The following is a 17,453-nucleotide window of genomic DNA, read 5'->3' on the forward strand; positions in this document are numbered from 1 at the left end:
CAGCACCAAGTCATTACAAAAATTACAGACAAACATGAAAAACAAGTAATCTAGTAAAAACCATATAATTCACAAGAGTATAACAAAAATCAAAAACATCAAATTAAAAACATTGACAGATCAGGGAATCAGTCTCAAAATCATTCATCAGTGATTTAAAAATACCAATCGGGACAAGTTCTTCCAGTTTAAAAGTATTTTGTAAGGCGTTCCAAGACGATGGCGCAGAGTACATAAAAGCCCTTTTACCAAATTTAGTTAGGACATTTGGAACAGTTAGCAGAATAAAGTCCAGCGAACGAAGAGAGTACCCACCACATTTCTGAACAATAAAAATGCCCAAATAAAAAAGGTAGTAAACCCAAAATGGCTTTATAAATAAAAGTATACCAGTGACTGAGCCTATGAGTGACTAGAGAAGGCCAGCCAACCCTGGTATACAAAGTGCAGTGGTGCGTAAGAGTTTTGCAGTTTAAAATAAATCTCAAAGTGCCATGGTAAAGGGTGTCAATTGATCTCAAACACTGAGCGGAAGCATTCATATATAAAATATCCCCATAGTCTAGTAAAGGCATAAATGTAGCTGATACTAGCCTCCTTCTGGCTTCAAAAGAAAAACAGGCCTTATTCCTAAAATAAAATCCCAATTTCATCTTCAATTTTCAAAGTTGTTGAATATGCAATTTAAAAGAGAGGCCGTCATCAATTAAAATTCCAAGATATTTATATGAGGTTACAACCTCAATCTCCTTGCCCTGACAGGTAGTAATAGGTGAAAGGTTCAGAGGTCTATTTCTTGCTTTAGAAAACACCATTAGTTTAGTTGTCAGTATTGAGGATAAGCTTCAATTGACACAAGGTATGTTGAACAGTATAAAAAGCAGTTTGCAAGTTCTGGAAAGCTTTTGTAAGAGACGAGGCACAACAGTAAATAACAGTATCATCAGCATAAAAATGAAGTTGTGCATTTTGGACATTTTTGTCTAAATCACTTATATATATATATAGTTAATAAGAGAGGACCAAGCACAGAGCCTTGGGGCACACCATTAAAGACAGACAATTTAACAGACATAAGCCCATCAAATTTGAGTGCACTGAGTTCTCAGACAGTTAGCAAACCATGCAACTGCATGCTCTGAAAGACCTACACTCGACAATCTCTGCCTTAGTATAGCATGATCAACTGTATCAAAAGCCTTATAGAGATCAATAAAAAGTGAGACACAGTGCTGTTTTTGTCAAGCGCTTCAGTGATATCATTTAAAACCTTCATGGCTGCTGTAATTGTGCTATGCTTCTTCCTGAAGCCCGATTGGTACATTGATAAAATAGAGTTAGTAAATAAAAACTATTTTAGCTGTTCACTCACAAGGGTTTCAAGTATTTTCACCAGGGGTGACAGCTTTGAGATTGGCGTATAATTATTTAAAAGAGTTGGATCTCCCCCTTTGAAAAGTGGTAGGACAAATGCTGATTTCCAGATTTTCATTACAGTCCAGGGTTAGATTGAACAGATATGTAAGTGGTTCAGCTATGAAATCAGCTGCCAGATTTAAAAAGCAGGGATCCAAAAGATCAGGACCTGCAGGCTTTCTCTGATCTAAGGATTTCAGGGCTTTATGTACCACCTGCACTGAGAATGGCAAAAAGCTAAAAGTTTGACCAGCTCTCACTCGTTCATCCACACAGAGTTGTACAGAGACAGAGGACACGGGTTCGTCCACACAGGGTTGTACAGAGACAGAGGACACTGAATCAAACAGCCTACCTGTAACGATCGTCGTCCTCGTCTGATGAGGAATAGGAAGGATCGAACCAAAATGCAGCGTTGTACGTGTCCATGTTAAATTTATTGAACTGAACACTGAATACAAAATAACAAAGGTGAAAAAACAAAACAGTCCTATCAGGTGAAAAACACAAAACAGGAAACAACTACCCACAAACACAGGTGGGAAAAGGCTACCTAAGTATGGTTCTCAATCAGAGATAACAATTGACAGCTGCCTCTGATTGGGAACCATATGAGGCCAAACACAGAAATACAAAACATAGAACAAAACATAGAATGCCCACCCCAACTCACGCCCTGACCAAACCAAAATACAGACATAAAAAAGGAACTAAGGTCAGAACGTGACACTACCAGATGATACAAAGTGCTCAGAGCTTAAAGAATTGTCGTGGGTTGACAGAGCTTAAAGAATTTTGAAAATAATAATAGGCAAATATTCCACAATTCAGGTGTGGACAGCTCTTAGAGACTTACCCATAAAGACTCACAACCAGTGGCGACCCGTCATTCATGGCATGTGGGACAGAGATTCTTTTTGGTTGCCTGTTTTGCATGTTATTTTGGCATTAATACGTGTCACATATCAGTTTGCAAACAATTTAAAAAACAACATTGAGTTAATAAAGCCGAATACAAACATGGTCTCTTTTTTGCTTCCTTGAGTAAGGCAGGTCCAAAATGCAGGTTTCAGCCTAGCTCAGCGCTTTCTGTGGTGGTGTGCCAGCCAGCGTTATCTAGTTGCGCCGTGATTGGCTCAGATTTCTGTCACTCATGGGGAAACTACATCACCCAAACATCTACTGGGAGAGCTCAACAATTCAAGCCCCTTGGGTGCTGCCATAGCGTTACATTAGAAAATCCCATCCAAGAAGGCTCAAGGTCATTGGCCACAGATAAAATTACATCAAATCACGTTATATCTACAGTAACTTTGATTGAACTGATCATGTCAACATCATACTTTCAACTGCATACTTTCATTCTCCATCTGAGGATATGACGGAGCCAAGTGACTTGGTGTATAGAGAGAAGAGGGCCTAGAAGCGAGTCATGGGGGACACCAGTAGTGAGAAGACGTGGTGCAGACACAGATCCTCTGCACGTCAACTGCTATGAGCAGCCTGCAGGTAGGATGCAATCCAAGAGTGTGCAGAGCCTGAGATGCCCAGCCCTGAGAGGGTGGAGAGGAGGATCTGATGGTTGATAGTGTCAAAGACAGGAAATAGATCTAGGATGAGAACAGAGGAGAGTCAGCATTGGCAGTGCGGAGAATCTCCGCAACACTGAGAAGAGCAGTCTTGGTTGAGTGATCCATATTGAAGCCTGACTGGTTAGGGTCAAGAAGATTGTTCTAAGAGAGATAGCGAGACAGTTGGTCAGTGACAGCACGCTCAAGTGTTTAGTAAAAAAGTGATACCGGCTTTAGAAGGCCTTATGGTGCTTTCAAGACAACTGGGAAATCCAAAAAATAAACACAAGATCGAATCATGACGTCAGTGATTTTCAGGTTGGAAAGTCGGAGCTCTAGAAAAATGCCAGAGTTTATGACTTGGAATTCCGAGTTGGATGACCGTTCAAAAATATATCCCAGACGGAGCACGTATTTTTCCCAATCAGAGTTCCCAATCAGGTAAACACACAGAGCCACACCAGGTTGTCACCATGACTTGTCTTTTACCTAGGAGGCCTCTCCCTGTTTTAGACTGACAATTTTAAGATATTTAAAATTATTTTTGCTGTTTGTGCTTGAGCACATTCTTTATTCATGAAGTTTAAATAATTGATGGGCTTTAATGGGCTTGTTATGCTCAGTTTATTATTGCTTTACCTTCCAAACTAGATAACTGTTTCACTACCTCCTTGTGGATAATTGTGCTAAGTGCATTTGGGAGAAGTCAGCAAATACACATTTGTGATCCAAACAGTGTTGGAGAAGCTACTCTGAAAATATAGTTTACCAAGCTACCAATTACTTCACACTGGTATAAGTTAATCTACACTAAAGCTACCCTTTAGAAAAATATAGTTTACTTAACTACTTTTTCAAAGTAGCTTTAGTTATGTTCAAAAGGCTGTGAATTATTGTAGTTAATCATATCCGTAATGTTAGCTAGTCATATCAGAGCTGTAGCTCCGCCCACCGGTGAAGTGGAGCAGAGCATGCTGGGCGATCTCCAGCTCAGAGATCAGCTCGAGAGTAGTCAAGTGAGAGAAAGTTCCAGCCATCCTTGTGTTTTCCCACCAGTTAGCTTGCATTGTGTTAGCCAAAGCCAGTGTGTGTCCTTGTTGACATACCACACACACACACACTTTGGTTGAAGCAAGTTGCAAGACCACTAAGTGCCTTAGTCCACCCATACTACATACACTGTGCGGTGCAGTTCCGTGCCTGTGCATCTTCAGCGTTATTAAACCCCCTCAACTGGAATCCTACCTGTCTGTCATCTGTGCCCTTACCTTCACACGGTAGCGAACACATAAAGTAAAACCTAACCTAAAGAATATACAGTCCACCAAGTCCTCACTTACAAGTTAACTACATCTAAACTACTTTGTGATAAATGATCATATCTAAATTTGAAATGTCATAGATGACAAATTGCAAGAACAGATCACTCTAGTCAGATGTTAACAGAATTTGTAATTTAGCCTATTAAACACAAACTATGTTTCAAGTGAGAATTAAGAAGGTCTGATGCCGAAAAAGTAGAAAATTGTCTACTTCACCCATATTTTATTTTTGCAAAAAAGTTGTGGGTAGTTCCAGATGATCCACAAATGATTAACACAGTTCAAGAAATAAAAAACATGACACCACAGTTGTATTGTGTATGAATGCAAATTAATTTTCTGGTAAATAGTGACTTCAAGCCAGATCAATGTTGACAAAGATCCTGAACTCTGTAGCTTAGATGTATTGTTTCTCTGCTCAAATAATCTGTGTCTTATCACAGTCTCCTTATGGAGATGCCTGAGATACACTTCAAACAACAGCCTCTTTCAGCCCCCGCCTCTTTGAGCATTGTTATGCTCCAAAAATTGTCACCATGAGGTTGATCACCAAGTGCTGGATTCACTTCTTCCTCGTGTGCATGCAAACAGAGCGGGTTCTGGATGCCTGGGGTATCCTTGTGTAGGTTCTGGCTGCACTGGTATCAGGGGAGAGTCGGAGGGTCTGCTGGTGCACCAGAGATGTAGTGGAGGTGGCAGAGAATGACGAGGTAGCGGTGGACAAGTGATCCCGAGGCCTCATCTCCATAGGGACGGCCCCTTCATCTGCTCCCTTCTTCCTCACTCCATATTTCAACAATCCTGCACTGGAGGTCTGACTGGGATGGACAGAATGAGAGAACAGATGAAGAGTCTGTCGGGATGTATTTATGAAAATAATTAATAATACACCCTACATGCTAAGGTAGGATTGCATTTTTGTTGTCCCTGTATTATCTGCAAACAAAAATGAACATGTTCTTTCTGTGGTGTTGACTTACAGAGGGCTGTTTTGTACATAGGGGGTGGGTTTTAGCTGGCTCTCTCTGGGTGTGTCAGGCAGAGACTGGGTGAATCCACAGCTGCTGGGGCAGGTAATCTGTAGAGATTGCAATGTGTTTAATGTTTACAACTGCCCTTATCATTGTTCAAATCAAATCAGGTGTATTCAATGGATCACAACATGCAGTAGTTCTCCAGCAGCAGTTTTGAAGTATTAGCCCCTTAGCCCCTTTCATCAGTTTCCACGGTCAACACACTTTACACTAAAGGAGTAGAACTGTCCCCTGGAATCCTACCTTGGACTCCACCATGGAGGCCCCTAGTTGGGATATATCCCTCAGTTTCACCAGGCTACTGTGCAGGGTGCTATTCTCCTGCTCCAGAACCCTAATCCGAACATAGTTAGCCTGAAACTGCTGCTCCATATCCCCCAACACATCCCCTGTGCCTGAGACAGAGTCAAGTCTTAGATTAGAATATGCACAGAGCTGTGACAGGCAGCTTGACATGGTGATAGCATAGTCAACATACTCTAATTGTAACCAGGTCTGTGTGGTAACTATTCAAAACCAAATGTAAGTAAACCCACACTGGCAAACAATACAGAAGTCAACAAAGTCAACATGGTGGGTCAACACAGAAAACACTGGGTTATTTAAGGAAATGAACGTACTCTGTGGAGATCCCTGAGGCAGGGGGGTGAGCTCCGGGAAAGCCACCATCAGCCTCTCCCTCTGGGCTAACTCCTGCACCTCTCCTCTCAACTGATTCACACTGTCTTTCAGCTCACCCACGTGACTCTCCAGTCTCTGCTTCTCCTGCTGAAGCTCAGAACACAAGGCCTCAGGGAACGCAGAGGCAAGGCAGTTAGTTATACACAAATGATTGTTCTTTGGAAATGAAATAGGGTAATATATATGCAATGCTGAAATAGGTATCTGCCCAATGTATGCAAGCAGCACTATAAAATGAACTATATGAAACATTGCATTGCGGGCTGTCAGGTAGTAATATACCTGTTCTTGGGTGAGCTGGGTTTCAAGTTGGTCCTTCTCCTCTGAGATGTGTGTCAGTCGTTCCTGTAGGTCTGTCTGTCGGTCCTCACTCTTCCCTAACTGTCCCTGAAGCTCCTCACACTCCTGGTCCAGAGCATCCACTCGCTCCAGCAGAGACCTCTGCTTGGCCTGCAGTGACTGTTGAAGACACAAAGTGAGACTGTGCAGTAACAACTCACTTAAAAGACACAAATCAGTGTTTTTAGATTAAGTCTTTAAAATATCTACTAGTACTGCCCCAGGTCTGGTTTTCAAGACTGCCCCCATGAGTACCCAACTCCATATATGGTTGTTATACTGACCTCCTGTTGGCGACAAGCATTCTGGTACTTGGATTTCTCCTTGTCAAGTAAGAGCTGAGTAGTGGACAGTTGAGCCTCCAGCACTTGTGTCTTCTCCTCTAATTTACTCCGTGCCTCTTCCTCTACCTGCATGGTCTTCACTTCCTGATGTAGCTCATCTCTCTCACACTCTGACAAAGAAAGGACAATGTTTCGCAGTTTTTCTGTTCACAACAATTAGATAACTTGGGCTCTCTCCTTCTGCTCCTAAAACATCAGACATGGGGTGGGGGTGTAATGTCCTTACCAAGTTTGTGTAACCTTTCTTTTTGCAAACTAATCCCTGCCTTCAGTTTGGAGTTGCTATCCTCCAGGGACACGGTTCCTAAAAGGGACACATTTATATTGTGAATATGATGAAAGCACTTTTACTCTTGAAATGTTCTATTATTTTGTCTCCCTTCAAATATATTGTTGTCAGCAAGGTTTCCTCTTTGTCCTCACTTGTTGAGTACTACTGTACCTCTCCTTAGTTCCTCAAGTTCTTCCTGCAGTCTCCTCTCTGTCTCCTCCCTAGATACCTGGGCCTCCTGCAGTCTTTGCTCCAGCTGTTTTTTGCTGGCTTGGTGTGTTGCCCTTTCATGCTTCAGTTCCTCTTGTGCCCTACCCAGCTGAGCCCTGAACTCCTCCCGTTCCCTTTCCGCTGCCTGAAGGCTGTTTCTGAGAGGCTGCACTGTGGACCGCACCTCCAGCAGATGCTTACCCACCCGGCCCATGTCCCTGCGCTGCTCTATGGACCACTGGGACACATCTCCTGCAGTCAGACGGCCCTGCTCCAGGGTGTCATCCACAGCCACCAGAAGGCGCTGCAGAGAGGAGGGAAGGCCCTCGCTCCGACACAGCTCCACAAGAGCATCACCAGTCTCCCTCAAACTGGACTGGACCTGAGCACAGGCATCACAGGGGACAAGGGATGACACTACTGTCTGGCAACTTACATTACGAGTGTCCGTGGATATAAGGGGAAGGCAGGAGGGGATGCTGCTTGCTGTTCTGTGAGTGGGACAGGAGAGGGAGCCATTTAATATTTTCTGTGGAGGACACAATGGAGTGCTTGCTGATGTTCTTGAGGTACAGTGCTGAGACACTATTGATGGAGACTGTGGACAAAGATCACTTTTTGTGTTCAGAAGTGAGGATGCTGAAGAAAAAGTTGTATTTTCCTCACATTTTGGAGTTTTGATCACTTGTTGAATATCTTGCTTCGTGCTCTGAATAAGAGAGGTAAACAACATGGTCATAAGATATGAATTTAGCTATTGTATGTGAAAAATTAACACCAGGTGTGCTTTAAAAACTCACCACCCTCTGGTTGCCAACCTGGATCAAGTTATTCCAATAGTGTCTGACTACAAGGCCAATTGATACACATGGACCTTTTTGCTGAATGTGTTCTCTCTTCTGTCCCAACTTCAACTGCTCTGCATGGGCATTGAAACTTTGCAGCAGGAGCAGCAATCTAGGGGAAATAAATGGATTACAGTCATGTATAATCATTTCCAACTATTCCCTATAGCCACATCAGATCTTTACAATAAGCCATATTGTACAATAACTTACCTGTCAATCACCAACTCCAGCAAAACAATATGTGAATGCTGATTGAATTCCTCTTCCCCATCAACAAAGTCGTATTGTTCTAATAGCGACACCAGGTCCAGATTGCATGAAAGCTTATCTGGGAACTTCCAGGAGGGAAATCGAACTGGGCCTGTCCGAGAGAAGACATCGAGAACAGCACCTTGAATATCTATTAAATCTCTCCGGAGACTTTCAACGCAGTCCTGACGTCCTAAGAGATGTGTCATATTGACAAGCCTTCGTATCTTGCACTCTTTCTCCCATGGATTGTCTCAAGGCACTTGTTGTTGTGCCTTCAGGAAGATGCTGTAACAGACTGAGTTGGATGTTGTCACTTTATTTCCATAGCGACCTGCTAGTAGAACTGCAAATCCCATAATGCTTAGATGTGTTTCCGGAAGTAAAATACCTCCATTCCAGGCGGGTCATCGGACGAACAATGGTCCTATTTGGAAATAGTTTTGTGCAATTAAATCAGTTTCTAGATATAGCTATAGTACCACAACAAGTAGTGTCATTGTGAAGAGAACGAACCTCACTATTTACGTTTTAACAGATAAGCCAAGCAAGGAATTGACGCAGCCATGCCGCCTGGGCCTGTACAAATTGTTCAACTGGAGCCCAACAACAGGGTAAGATCTGGTACATTCAATCGCTCTTTATCAAATCAAAGTGTATTGGTCGCATACACAATTTAGCAGATGTTATAACGGCAACCGCGTAATGCTTATGTTACTGCTCCTAACAATGCATTAAAATGTCAATCGAGTACAAAAATAATGCTAAATAAATAAAGATCAAGAAACGTCTGCCCAAATCTAGCTACGTTAGCTAATCAACAAACCAAATAGCACTAACAGTAATCCGAATGGAATCAATAAGCATGTACACCGGATGAGTTTACAGAAGTTGTACTAAGAATGGTACTGGTAGGAACAGCAGTAGATGAGTTTGACTCAGAATCTTGGTTTACAGGAGACGTTCTCCAATCCCAGCAAGCAGTCATTCAACTTGCCATTCACCAGCTTTTCAAACTTAATAATGTAAAAATACGTTCGGTACTTACCAAAGAGTTTTGCTGAGCAACTACTGCCGTCCATGCTGGTACTTCCAAAAAGTAAAAAAAAAAAAAAAAAAAAAAAGTATATATATATATATAAATCCAATAAGTCTAAATAAAAAGTTACATGCAACCGAAAAAATGCCTTGTCTGGAAATAATCTATTGTTTATCTAAAGTATTAGTTATTTTTTTAGCAAGTGGCATGCACCTCTTCTGCACCTCCTGCAATATTATAAATATAATTAAAATACACAAAGGGCTTTATAGAAATATTACAATCACTGTAAAAACACTGTATTGTCTAGTTAATCTACTTACATGAAATATTATTGCATTCTGTGTAGCGCTAGTGAAACAACAGATTGATATGATGTTCATATGCTCAGTAGTGGAAAAAGTACTCAATTGTCATACTTGAGTAAAAGTAAAGAAACTACTTAAGTAGTACTTAAAGTATTTTTACTTAAGTACTATACACCACCGCATATGCTGTGATAAAATCAGTTACCTTTCCTGCTGCTGGATCAGCCGACCTGTGCAAGGCAGCAGAAAGGAAGGGGTGAACCTCTCGCCAACATCGGTTTAAAATGAGCCTAATGTGTTTTCTATGGGCTTATTTTGGACCTAAGTTTGTTGCCTGCCTTTGGGACAATGACTCATTTTTAGGTTGGAGACATGATCATCTCCTCATTATATATACATCTCTCTAATAAGCCAGGTAGCCTCGGATTCCTCAACATGACAATATCAAATCAAATCAAATTTTATTTGTCACATACACATGGTTAGCAGATGTTAATGCGAGTGTAGCGAAATGCTTGTGCTTCTAGTTCCGACAATGCAGTAATAACCAACAAGTAATCTAACCTAACAATTCCACAACTACTACCTTATACACACAAGTGTAAAGGGATAAAGAATATGTACATAAAGATATATGAATGAGTGATGGTACAGAACGGCATAGGCAAGATGCAGTAGATGGTATAGAGTACAGTATATACATATACATATGAGATGAGTAATGTAGGGTATGTAAACATAAAGTGGCATAGTTTAAAGTGGCTAGTGATACATGTATTACATAAAGATGGCAAGATGCAGTAGATGATATAGAGTACAGTATATACATATACATATGAGATGAGTAATGTAGGGTATGTAAACATTATATTAAGTGGCATTGTTTAAAGTGGCTAGTGGTACATTTTTACATAATTTCCATCAATTCCCATTATTAAAGTGGCTGGAGTTGAGTCAGTATGTTGGCAGCGGCCACTAAATGTTAGTGGTAGCTGTTTAACAGTCTGATGGCCTTGAGATAGAAGCTGTTTTTCAGTCTCTCGGTCCCTTCTTTGATGCACCTGTACTGACCTCGCCTTCTGGATGATAGCGGGGTGAACAGACAGTGGCTTGGGTGGTTGTTGTCCTTGATGATCTTTATGGCCTTCCTGTGACATCGGGTGGTGTAGGTGTCCTGGAGGGCAGGTAGTTTGCCCTGGTGATGCGTTGTGCAGACCTCACTACCCTCTGGAGAGCCTTACGGTTGTGGGCGGAGCAGTTGCCGTACCAGGCGGTGATACAGCCCGACAGGATGCTCTCGATTGTGCATCTGTAGAAGTTTGTGAGTGCTTTTGGTGACAAGTCGAATTTCTTCAGCCTCCTGAGGTTGAAGAGGCGCTGCTGCGCCTTCTTCACAACGCTGTCTGTGTGGGTGGACCAATTCAGTTTGTCCGTGATGTGTACACCGAGGAACTTAAAACTTTCCACCTTCTCCACTACTGTGCCGTCGATGTGGATAGGGGGGTGCTCCCTCTGCTGTTTCCTGAAGTCCACAATCATCTCCTTTGTTTTGTTGACGTTGAGTGTGAGGTTATTTTCCTGACACCACACTCCGAGGGCCCTCACCTCCTCCCTGTAGGCCGTCTCGTCGTTGTTGGTAATCAAGCCTACCGCTGTAGTGTCGTCCGCAAACTTGATGATTGAGTTGGAGGCGTGCATGGCCACGCAGTCGTGGGTGAACAGGGAGTACAGGAGAGGGCTCAGAACGCACCCTTGTGGGGCCCCAGTGTTGAGGATCAGCGGCGTGGAGATGTTGTTACCTACCCTCACCACCTGGGGGCGGCCCGTCAGGAAGTCCAGGACCCAGTTGCACAGGGCGGGGTCGAGACCCAGGGTCTCGAGCTTGATGACGAGTTTGGAGGGTACTATGGTGTTAAATGCTGAGCTGTAGTCGATGAACAGCATTCTCACATAGGTATTCCTCTTGTCCAGATGGGTTAGGGCAGTGTGGTTGCGATTGCGTCGTCTGTGGACCTATTGGGTCTGTAAGCAAATTGGAGTGGGTCTAGGGTGTGATATGAGGTGATATGGTCCTTGACTAGTCTCTCAAAGCACTTCATGATGACGGAAGTGAGTGCTACGGGGCGGTAGTCGTTTAGCTCAGTTACCTTAGCTTTCTTGGGAACAGGAACAATGGTGGCCCTCTTGAAGCATGTGGGAACAGCAGACTGGGATAAGGATTGATTGAATATGTCCTTAAACACACCAGCCAGCTGGTCTGCGCATGCTCTGAGGACGCGGCTGGGAATGCCGTCTGGGTCTGCAGCCTTGTGAGGGTTAACACGTTTAAATGTTTTACTCACCTCGGCTGCAGTGAAGGAAAGCCCGCAGGTTTTGGTAGCGGGCCGTGTCAGTGGCACTGTATTGTCCTCAAAGCGAGCAAAAAAGTTATTTAGTCTGTCTGGGAGCAAGACATCCTGGTCTGCGACGGGGCTGGTTTTCTTTTTGTAATCCGTGATTGACTGTAGACCCTGCCACATACCTCTTGTGTCTAAGCTGTTGAATTGCGACTCTACTTTGTCTCTATACTGGGACTTAGCTTGTTTGATTGCCTTGCGGAGAGAATAGCTACATTGTTTGTATTCGGTCATGTTTCCGGTCACCTTGCCCTGGTTAAAAGCAGTGGTTCGCGCTTTCAGTTTCACGCGAATGCTGCCATCAATCCACGGTTTCTGGTTTGGGAATGTTTTAATCGTTGCTGTGGGTAACGACATCGTCAATGCACTTTCTAATGAACTCGCTCACCGAATCAGCGTATTCGTCAATGTTGTTGTTGGACGCAATGCGGAACATATCCCAATCCACGTGATCGAAGCAGTCTTGAAGCGTGGAATCAGATTGGTCGGACCAGCGTTGAACAGACCTGAGCTAGGGAGCTTGCTGTTTTAGTTTCTGTTTGTAGGCTGGAAGCAACAAAATGGAGTCGTGGTCAGCTTTTCCAGGAGGAGGGCAGGGGAGGGCCTTATATGCGTCGCGGAAGTTAGTATAACAATGATCCAAGGTTTTACCAGCCCTGGTAGCACAATCGATATGCTGATAGAATTTAGGGAGTTTTGTTTTCAGATTAGCCTTATTTGTAAAGCCTCACGAGACAGGTAATTTCTGCAATATATATTGTTTCAACAGGCAGATGAGTCAACAGAGGAAACCCCAGCAACGAAACCCATAGTTGGGATCATCTATCCACCTCCTGAGGTCCGAAACATCGTCGACAAGACTGCCAGTTTTGTAGCCAGGTTGGTTTTTCAGTCTCATTCTCAGTCGTGTTTTTATAAAATTGTATGACCTCATATTGTAATGGCCATGCATCCTTTTCCTTCCATTAATTCTCAGGAATGGACCAGAGTTCGAGGCAAGGATCCGTCAGAATGAGATCAACAACCCAAAGTTCAACTTCCTGAACCCCAACGACCCATACCATGCTTACTACCGCCACAAAGTCAATGAATTCAAGGAGGGCAAGGGCCAGGAGCCGTCTGCGGCCGTGCCAAAGGTCATGCAGCAGCAGGCCCTGCAGAACTCACAGCAGCTTCCTCAAAAGGTGTGCCTTCCTAGGCATTCAGTGGTTTCTTTTCTATCGATTTATAAATCACTGATTGTCATTTGTTCACTGTAAAGTGTATGACGTGATTGATGCCTAAAATGAGGAGAGAAAAAAAAAAATCTAAGTTATGGTTTCCTTTACTGGTAGCTGCAGGCTCAAGTGATTCATGAGACAGTGGTGCCAAAGGAGCCTCCACCTGAGTTTGAGTTCATTGCTGACCCTCCTTCAATCTCAGCATTCGACCTGGATGTTGTCAAGCTGACCGCCCAGTTTGTGGCTCGCAACGGGCGCCAGTTCCTCACACAGCTCATGCAGAAAGAACAGCGAAACTACCAGTTTGACTTCCTGCGACCTCAACACAGCCTCTTCAACTACTTCACCAAGCTGGTCGAGCAGTACACTAAGGTACAGCGTCATACCAATTATTCTTGTTTGTGGCATATACCTTGTTGAAATATATCATAATTTTGTATTTATTTTACCTTTATTTAACTAGGTAAGTCAGCTAAGAACAAATTCTTATTTTCAATGATGGCCTGGGAACAGTGGGTTAACTGCCTTGTTCAGGGGCAGAATGACAGATTTTTACCTTGTCAGCTCGGGGATTCGATCTTGCACCCTTTCGGATACAAGTCCAACGCTCTAACCACAAGGCTACCTGCCGCACATCATATAATAATTGGTCTTGTTAGTAGTATAACATGTCTTCAGCTGGTTGTGTTGTGATGCTCACCTGTGTTTTTCTTGGGTCTTTTCCCCCTAGATTCTGATCCCTCCCAAGGGACTTCTGATAAAGCTGAAAAGAGAGTCTGAGAACCCCAGGGAGGTGCTGGACCAGGTATGTCCCTGAAGCTTTGATGTAGGGTATACCCACCATAAGCTCTTAAAATGGCCATAGTCTATAATTCCATGCATTAACAGTTTATCTCCTGGCTTTACCAACAGGTGAGGTACCGTGTTGAATGGGCGAAGTTCCAAGAGCGTGAAAGGAAGAAGGAGGAGGAGGAGCGGGAGAAAGAACGTGTGTCCTACGCCCAAATTGACTGGCATGACTTTGTAGTGGTGGAGACCGTGGACTTTCAGCCTAATGAACAAGGTAGAGAAATTAACTGTCAGCCAGACAAATTAATATGAATAGGTAGTTCATTTTTGGTTCCTGAGAGATTGTTATCCACCGCCTGTGTAACTGCTTTTGTAATGATGGTGTTATGACTTGCGTTCCAACAGGCCACTTCCCCCCACCCACCACACCTGAGGAGCTGGGAGCTCGCATCCTGACCCAGGAGCGTTATGACAAGTTTGGAGAGAGTGAGGAGGTGGAGATGGAGGTTGAAAGTGAGGATGAGGAGGACGATGAGCGGGAGGAGCGGGATGATGGGCGTCCCACACAGCCTGATCAGGACACACAGCTGCAAGACATGGATGAGGTTAGTAGACACAGACCTGTTTCAGTATACACACACAACAGTAGGATGTCATTAACAGCTTATTACTCCTTAAGAGTTACTGATTGATCATGAATGTAATATTACTATTATTAGAGAATAGTGTAATCAATGTAGAGTCACATGAGTCTTTGATGCCTTCTGCCCAGGGTTCTGATGACGAGGAAGATGGCAAGGCACCATTGCCCCCAGACAACCCCATGCCACCCCCACTGCCCCCTACTCCAGACCAGGTCATTATCCGCAAGGACTATGACCCCAAAGGTGAGAGAGATTCCATCATCAGGACCTAAACACCCCTTATGCTAGATGTTTTATTATCATGTATGACAATAAAGAACAGGAAAATACATGCATGTTCTTCATTTGCCCTTACATTTGATACATTTTTCTTGCCCTGTAGCCTCCAAGCCACAGCCTCCAGCCAAGACTCTGGATGAGTACCTCATCTCTCCCATCACGGGTGAGAGGATCCAAGCCAGTAAGATGCAGGAGCACATGCGCATTGGGCTACTGGATCCCCGCTGGCTAGAGCAGAGGGACCGGGGCATCAGAGAGAGGCAAATCGAGGACGAGGTTTACGCCCCTGGCATGGATATTGAGAGCAGCCTGAAACAGTTGGCTGAGAGGCGTACTGATATCTTTGGCGTGGAGGAGACAGCCATCGGTAAGAAGATTGGAGAAGAGGAGATCCAGAAGCCTGAGGAGAAGGTGAGTGCAAGTGAAGAGGGAATAGACATTTTTTTTGTGTGTGTAAAAGAAATGTCTAAGAGGAATCGATTACTAGTCATTAGGTTATAATCTCTAACTTAATTTCGTTGTCATTAGAGTCAGAGTTTTTACTTAATGCACCTTCCTTCCTTAGGTGACCTGGGATGGGCACTCTGGCAGCATGGCGCGTACTCAGCAAGCAGCACAGGCCAACATCACCCTACAGGAGCAGATTGAGGCCATTCACAAGGCCAAGGGACTGGTGCAGGAGGATGAAAGCAAAGAGAAGATTGGACCGAGCAAGCCTGAGCTTTACCATCATCATCAATCACCCCTTATCTCCTCTGCCCCCCTTCTGCCCAAACCCAACCCTCCAATGAACACGATGGCTCGGGCCCCTCCTTCCGTAAGTTGCTTTCTTGTTCAATAGAAGTGCTCAAGCATTTATTTTCTGTAACATTAATTTGTCAACATATAAGGTTGACTGTCTATTTTTTCTTGTGAATCATGCAGATGCCGCCCCCTGTACGCACCACTCTCCTGTCAGCTGTGCCTGTGATTCCACGGCCCCCCATGGCCCCTGTGCAGATGCGCCTGGCCCCAGGGCAGGTTCTAACACCCATGCCTCCCATGATGCATGCTCCCCGCATCAACGTGGTACCCATGCCCCAACCACCTCACATGATGGCCCCCAGACCACCCCCCATGGTGGTACCAACTTGTAAGAGAACCATTGCTATACTATTCCCACAGTGTTAAATACTTTGAAATCCGATGAATGACTTCAGAAATATGCAGTGCAACAAATTACTTTATTTACTATTTTTAAGCATGTTATTGATAGATTGACTGATTTTAATCTTCTTTCCTGTCCAGCATTTGTCCCTGCTCCTCCTGTCCCGCAGCCCCCCCGCCCTGACCCGCAGCCACCTTCCCACCCACCCCCACGCCATGATGATGAGCCTGCCAGCAAGAAGATGAAGACAGAGGACAACCTTATACCAGAGGAGGATTTCCTCCGCATATACAAGGTTTGTTGGCCTATTAAATGTCATGGACTAATGGCAAAATGCGGTAGTGTGAATGATCCACGGCTGTATTTTTATATGCCATGTCGGTCATCCTATGCTTGCTGTTGGTAGTTCTGTATATTGACATGTAAGGGTTATTCTACTGTATATTATTTTATAGGGTTCCGTGTCGGTCAAAGTACAAGTTCCCAACATGCAGGACAAGACGGAATGGAAGCTAAGTGGACAAGCGCTCAATTTCACTGTCCCACTCACAGATCAGGTATGTTAGTAGTTCACCCACCATTCCACTCTCCCTTTTACCAATACAGTATATATTCTCATGAGTGCACGTCCATGAAGTCAAATTTTCTGGAATATTTCACATTTCTGAACTTCCCATTCTATCTCACCACAGGTATCTGTTATTAAAGTCAAAATCCATGAAGCCACTGGCATGCCAGCTGGAAAACAAAAGCTACAGTATGAGGTAAGCATTGTTGTTTCCATTTCAATAATTGTATGTGTAAATGTAAACTGACATGAATCATTGGAGTCATTTGCATCTATCTTCTATTACAGGGAATTTTCATCAAAGATTCCAACTCGCTGGCCTACTACAACATGAACAACGGTTCAGTCATACACCTGGCACTGAAGGAGAGAGGTGGGAGAAAGAAGTGAACATCCCCTCAACAGGTTTCTCTGCCATACACCGCCAGTATGCGACATGTTGTAATTTACCCCCAAGTAATTATTATAAAGTCAGAAAAATGGGGGTAAATGAGCAACTTTATCAGAGGAGCTCTTTCAAACGATGTATGTCCTTTGTTGGTCATACCAATTGTAAAGAATGCTTGAGGTGTAGTCTATAAATAAACTATAATTAGTTTTGGTTTCGTATTTTAAGCGTTGATTCTTTTCTAACTGTTAATTGTATTGCTTAAGGGGATTGTATGCATGCTGCTGGTTTGCAGGTGGTTTCTGTCCAGATTTTCCAGCCCATGTCAGTCCATCAAATAAAGTAATAAAATGTCACCATTATGTCATTTGAGTGGGTTCAGTATTTTGA

The 17,453-nt window shown here is 43.6% G+C and overlaps 3 protein-coding genes across 4 annotated transcripts; 1 reads left to right on the forward strand and 2 right to left on the reverse strand.

Annotated features, from left to right (window-relative positions):
- Positions 1-4,494: 4,494 nt before the first annotated feature.
- LOC129852830 (coiled-coil domain-containing protein 157-like) lies at positions 4,495-8,058 on the reverse strand. The gene is made up of 10 exons (XM_055918474.1): positions 8,037-8,058; positions 7,855-7,897; positions 7,150-7,679; positions 6,934-7,011; positions 6,648-6,817; positions 6,307-6,483; positions 5,964-6,132; positions 5,587-5,738; positions 5,290-5,387; positions 4,495-5,127 (listed from the first exon to the last, which is right to left on the reverse strand). Exons 1-10 carry the CDS (start codon positions 8,056-8,058, stop codon positions 4,872-4,874), a joined length of 1,695 nt encoding a protein of 564 aa, XP_055774449.1. The 3' UTR covers positions 4,495-4,871.
- Positions 8,059-8,242: 184 nt separating this feature from the next.
- On the reverse strand, positions 8,243-8,570 carry LOC129853347 (coiled-coil domain-containing protein 157-like). The gene has a single exon (XM_055919292.1). The coding sequence runs from the start codon at positions 8,492-8,494 to the stop codon at positions 8,243-8,245; it is 252 nt and encodes an 83-aa protein (XP_055775267.1). The 5' UTR covers positions 8,495-8,570.
- Positions 8,571-8,673: 103 nt separating this feature from the next.
- LOC129853345 (splicing factor 3A subunit 1-like) lies at positions 8,674-17,425 on the forward strand. 2 transcript variants are annotated; one of them, XM_055919286.1, is made up of 15 exons: positions 8,674-8,899; positions 12,798-12,907; positions 13,005-13,212; positions 13,363-13,620; positions 13,979-14,053; positions 14,161-14,311; positions 14,443-14,642; positions 14,810-14,924; positions 15,064-15,371; positions 15,526-15,777; positions 15,885-16,092; positions 16,248-16,402; positions 16,563-16,664; positions 16,800-16,871; positions 16,964-17,425. In XM_055919286.1, exons 1-15 carry the CDS (start codon positions 8,852-8,854, stop codon positions 17,063-17,065), a joined length of 2,364 nt encoding a protein of 787 aa, XP_055775261.1. In that variant the 5' UTR covers positions 8,674-8,851; the 3' UTR covers positions 17,066-17,425. The 2 variants fall into 2 exon arrangements, with proteins under 2 accessions (XP_055775261.1, XP_055775262.1); XM_055919287.1 differs by having other exon boundaries at positions 13,369-13,620.
- Positions 17,426-17,453: the final 28 nt, after the last annotated feature.

The sequence above is a fragment of the Salvelinus fontinalis genome, chromosome 4 (genome assembly GCF_029448725.1).
Source record: "Salvelinus fontinalis isolate EN_2023a chromosome 4, ASM2944872v1, whole genome shotgun sequence".
NCBI classification, from domain to species: domain Eukaryota; kingdom Metazoa; phylum Chordata; class Actinopteri; order Salmoniformes; family Salmonidae; genus Salvelinus; species Salvelinus fontinalis.

Bases quoted from the DNA above. Each gene is read 5' to 3' on its own strand.
- LOC129852830 (XM_055918474.1), bottom strand. From the start codon at position 8,058: ATGTGTATCAATTGGCCTTGTA. The intron at 6,133-6,306 runs GTATATTACTAC...GCGTTCCCTGAG, and splicing joins CCCAGCTCACCCAAGAACAG to GCCTTGTGTTCTGAGCTTCA. The intron at 5,739-5,963 runs GTACGTTCATTT...ACTCTGTCTCAG, and splicing joins GCCTCAGGGATCTCCACAGA to GCACAGGGGATGTGTTGGGG.
- LOC129853347 (XM_055919292.1), bottom strand. From the start codon at position 8,494: ATGACACATCTCTTAGGACGTCAGGACTGCGTTGAAAGTCTCCGGAGA.
- LOC129853345 (XM_055919286.1), top strand. From the start codon at position 8,852: ATGCCGCCTGGGCCTGTACAAATTGTTCAACTGGAGCCCAACAACAGG. The intron at 14,054-14,160 runs GTATGTCCCTGA...CTTTACCAACAG, and splicing joins CCAGGGAGGTGCTGGACCAG to GTGAGGTACCGTGTTGAATG. The intron at 16,665-16,799 runs GTATGTTAGTAG...ATCTCACCACAG, and splicing joins CTGTCCCACTCACAGATCAG to GTATCTGTTATTAAAGTCAA.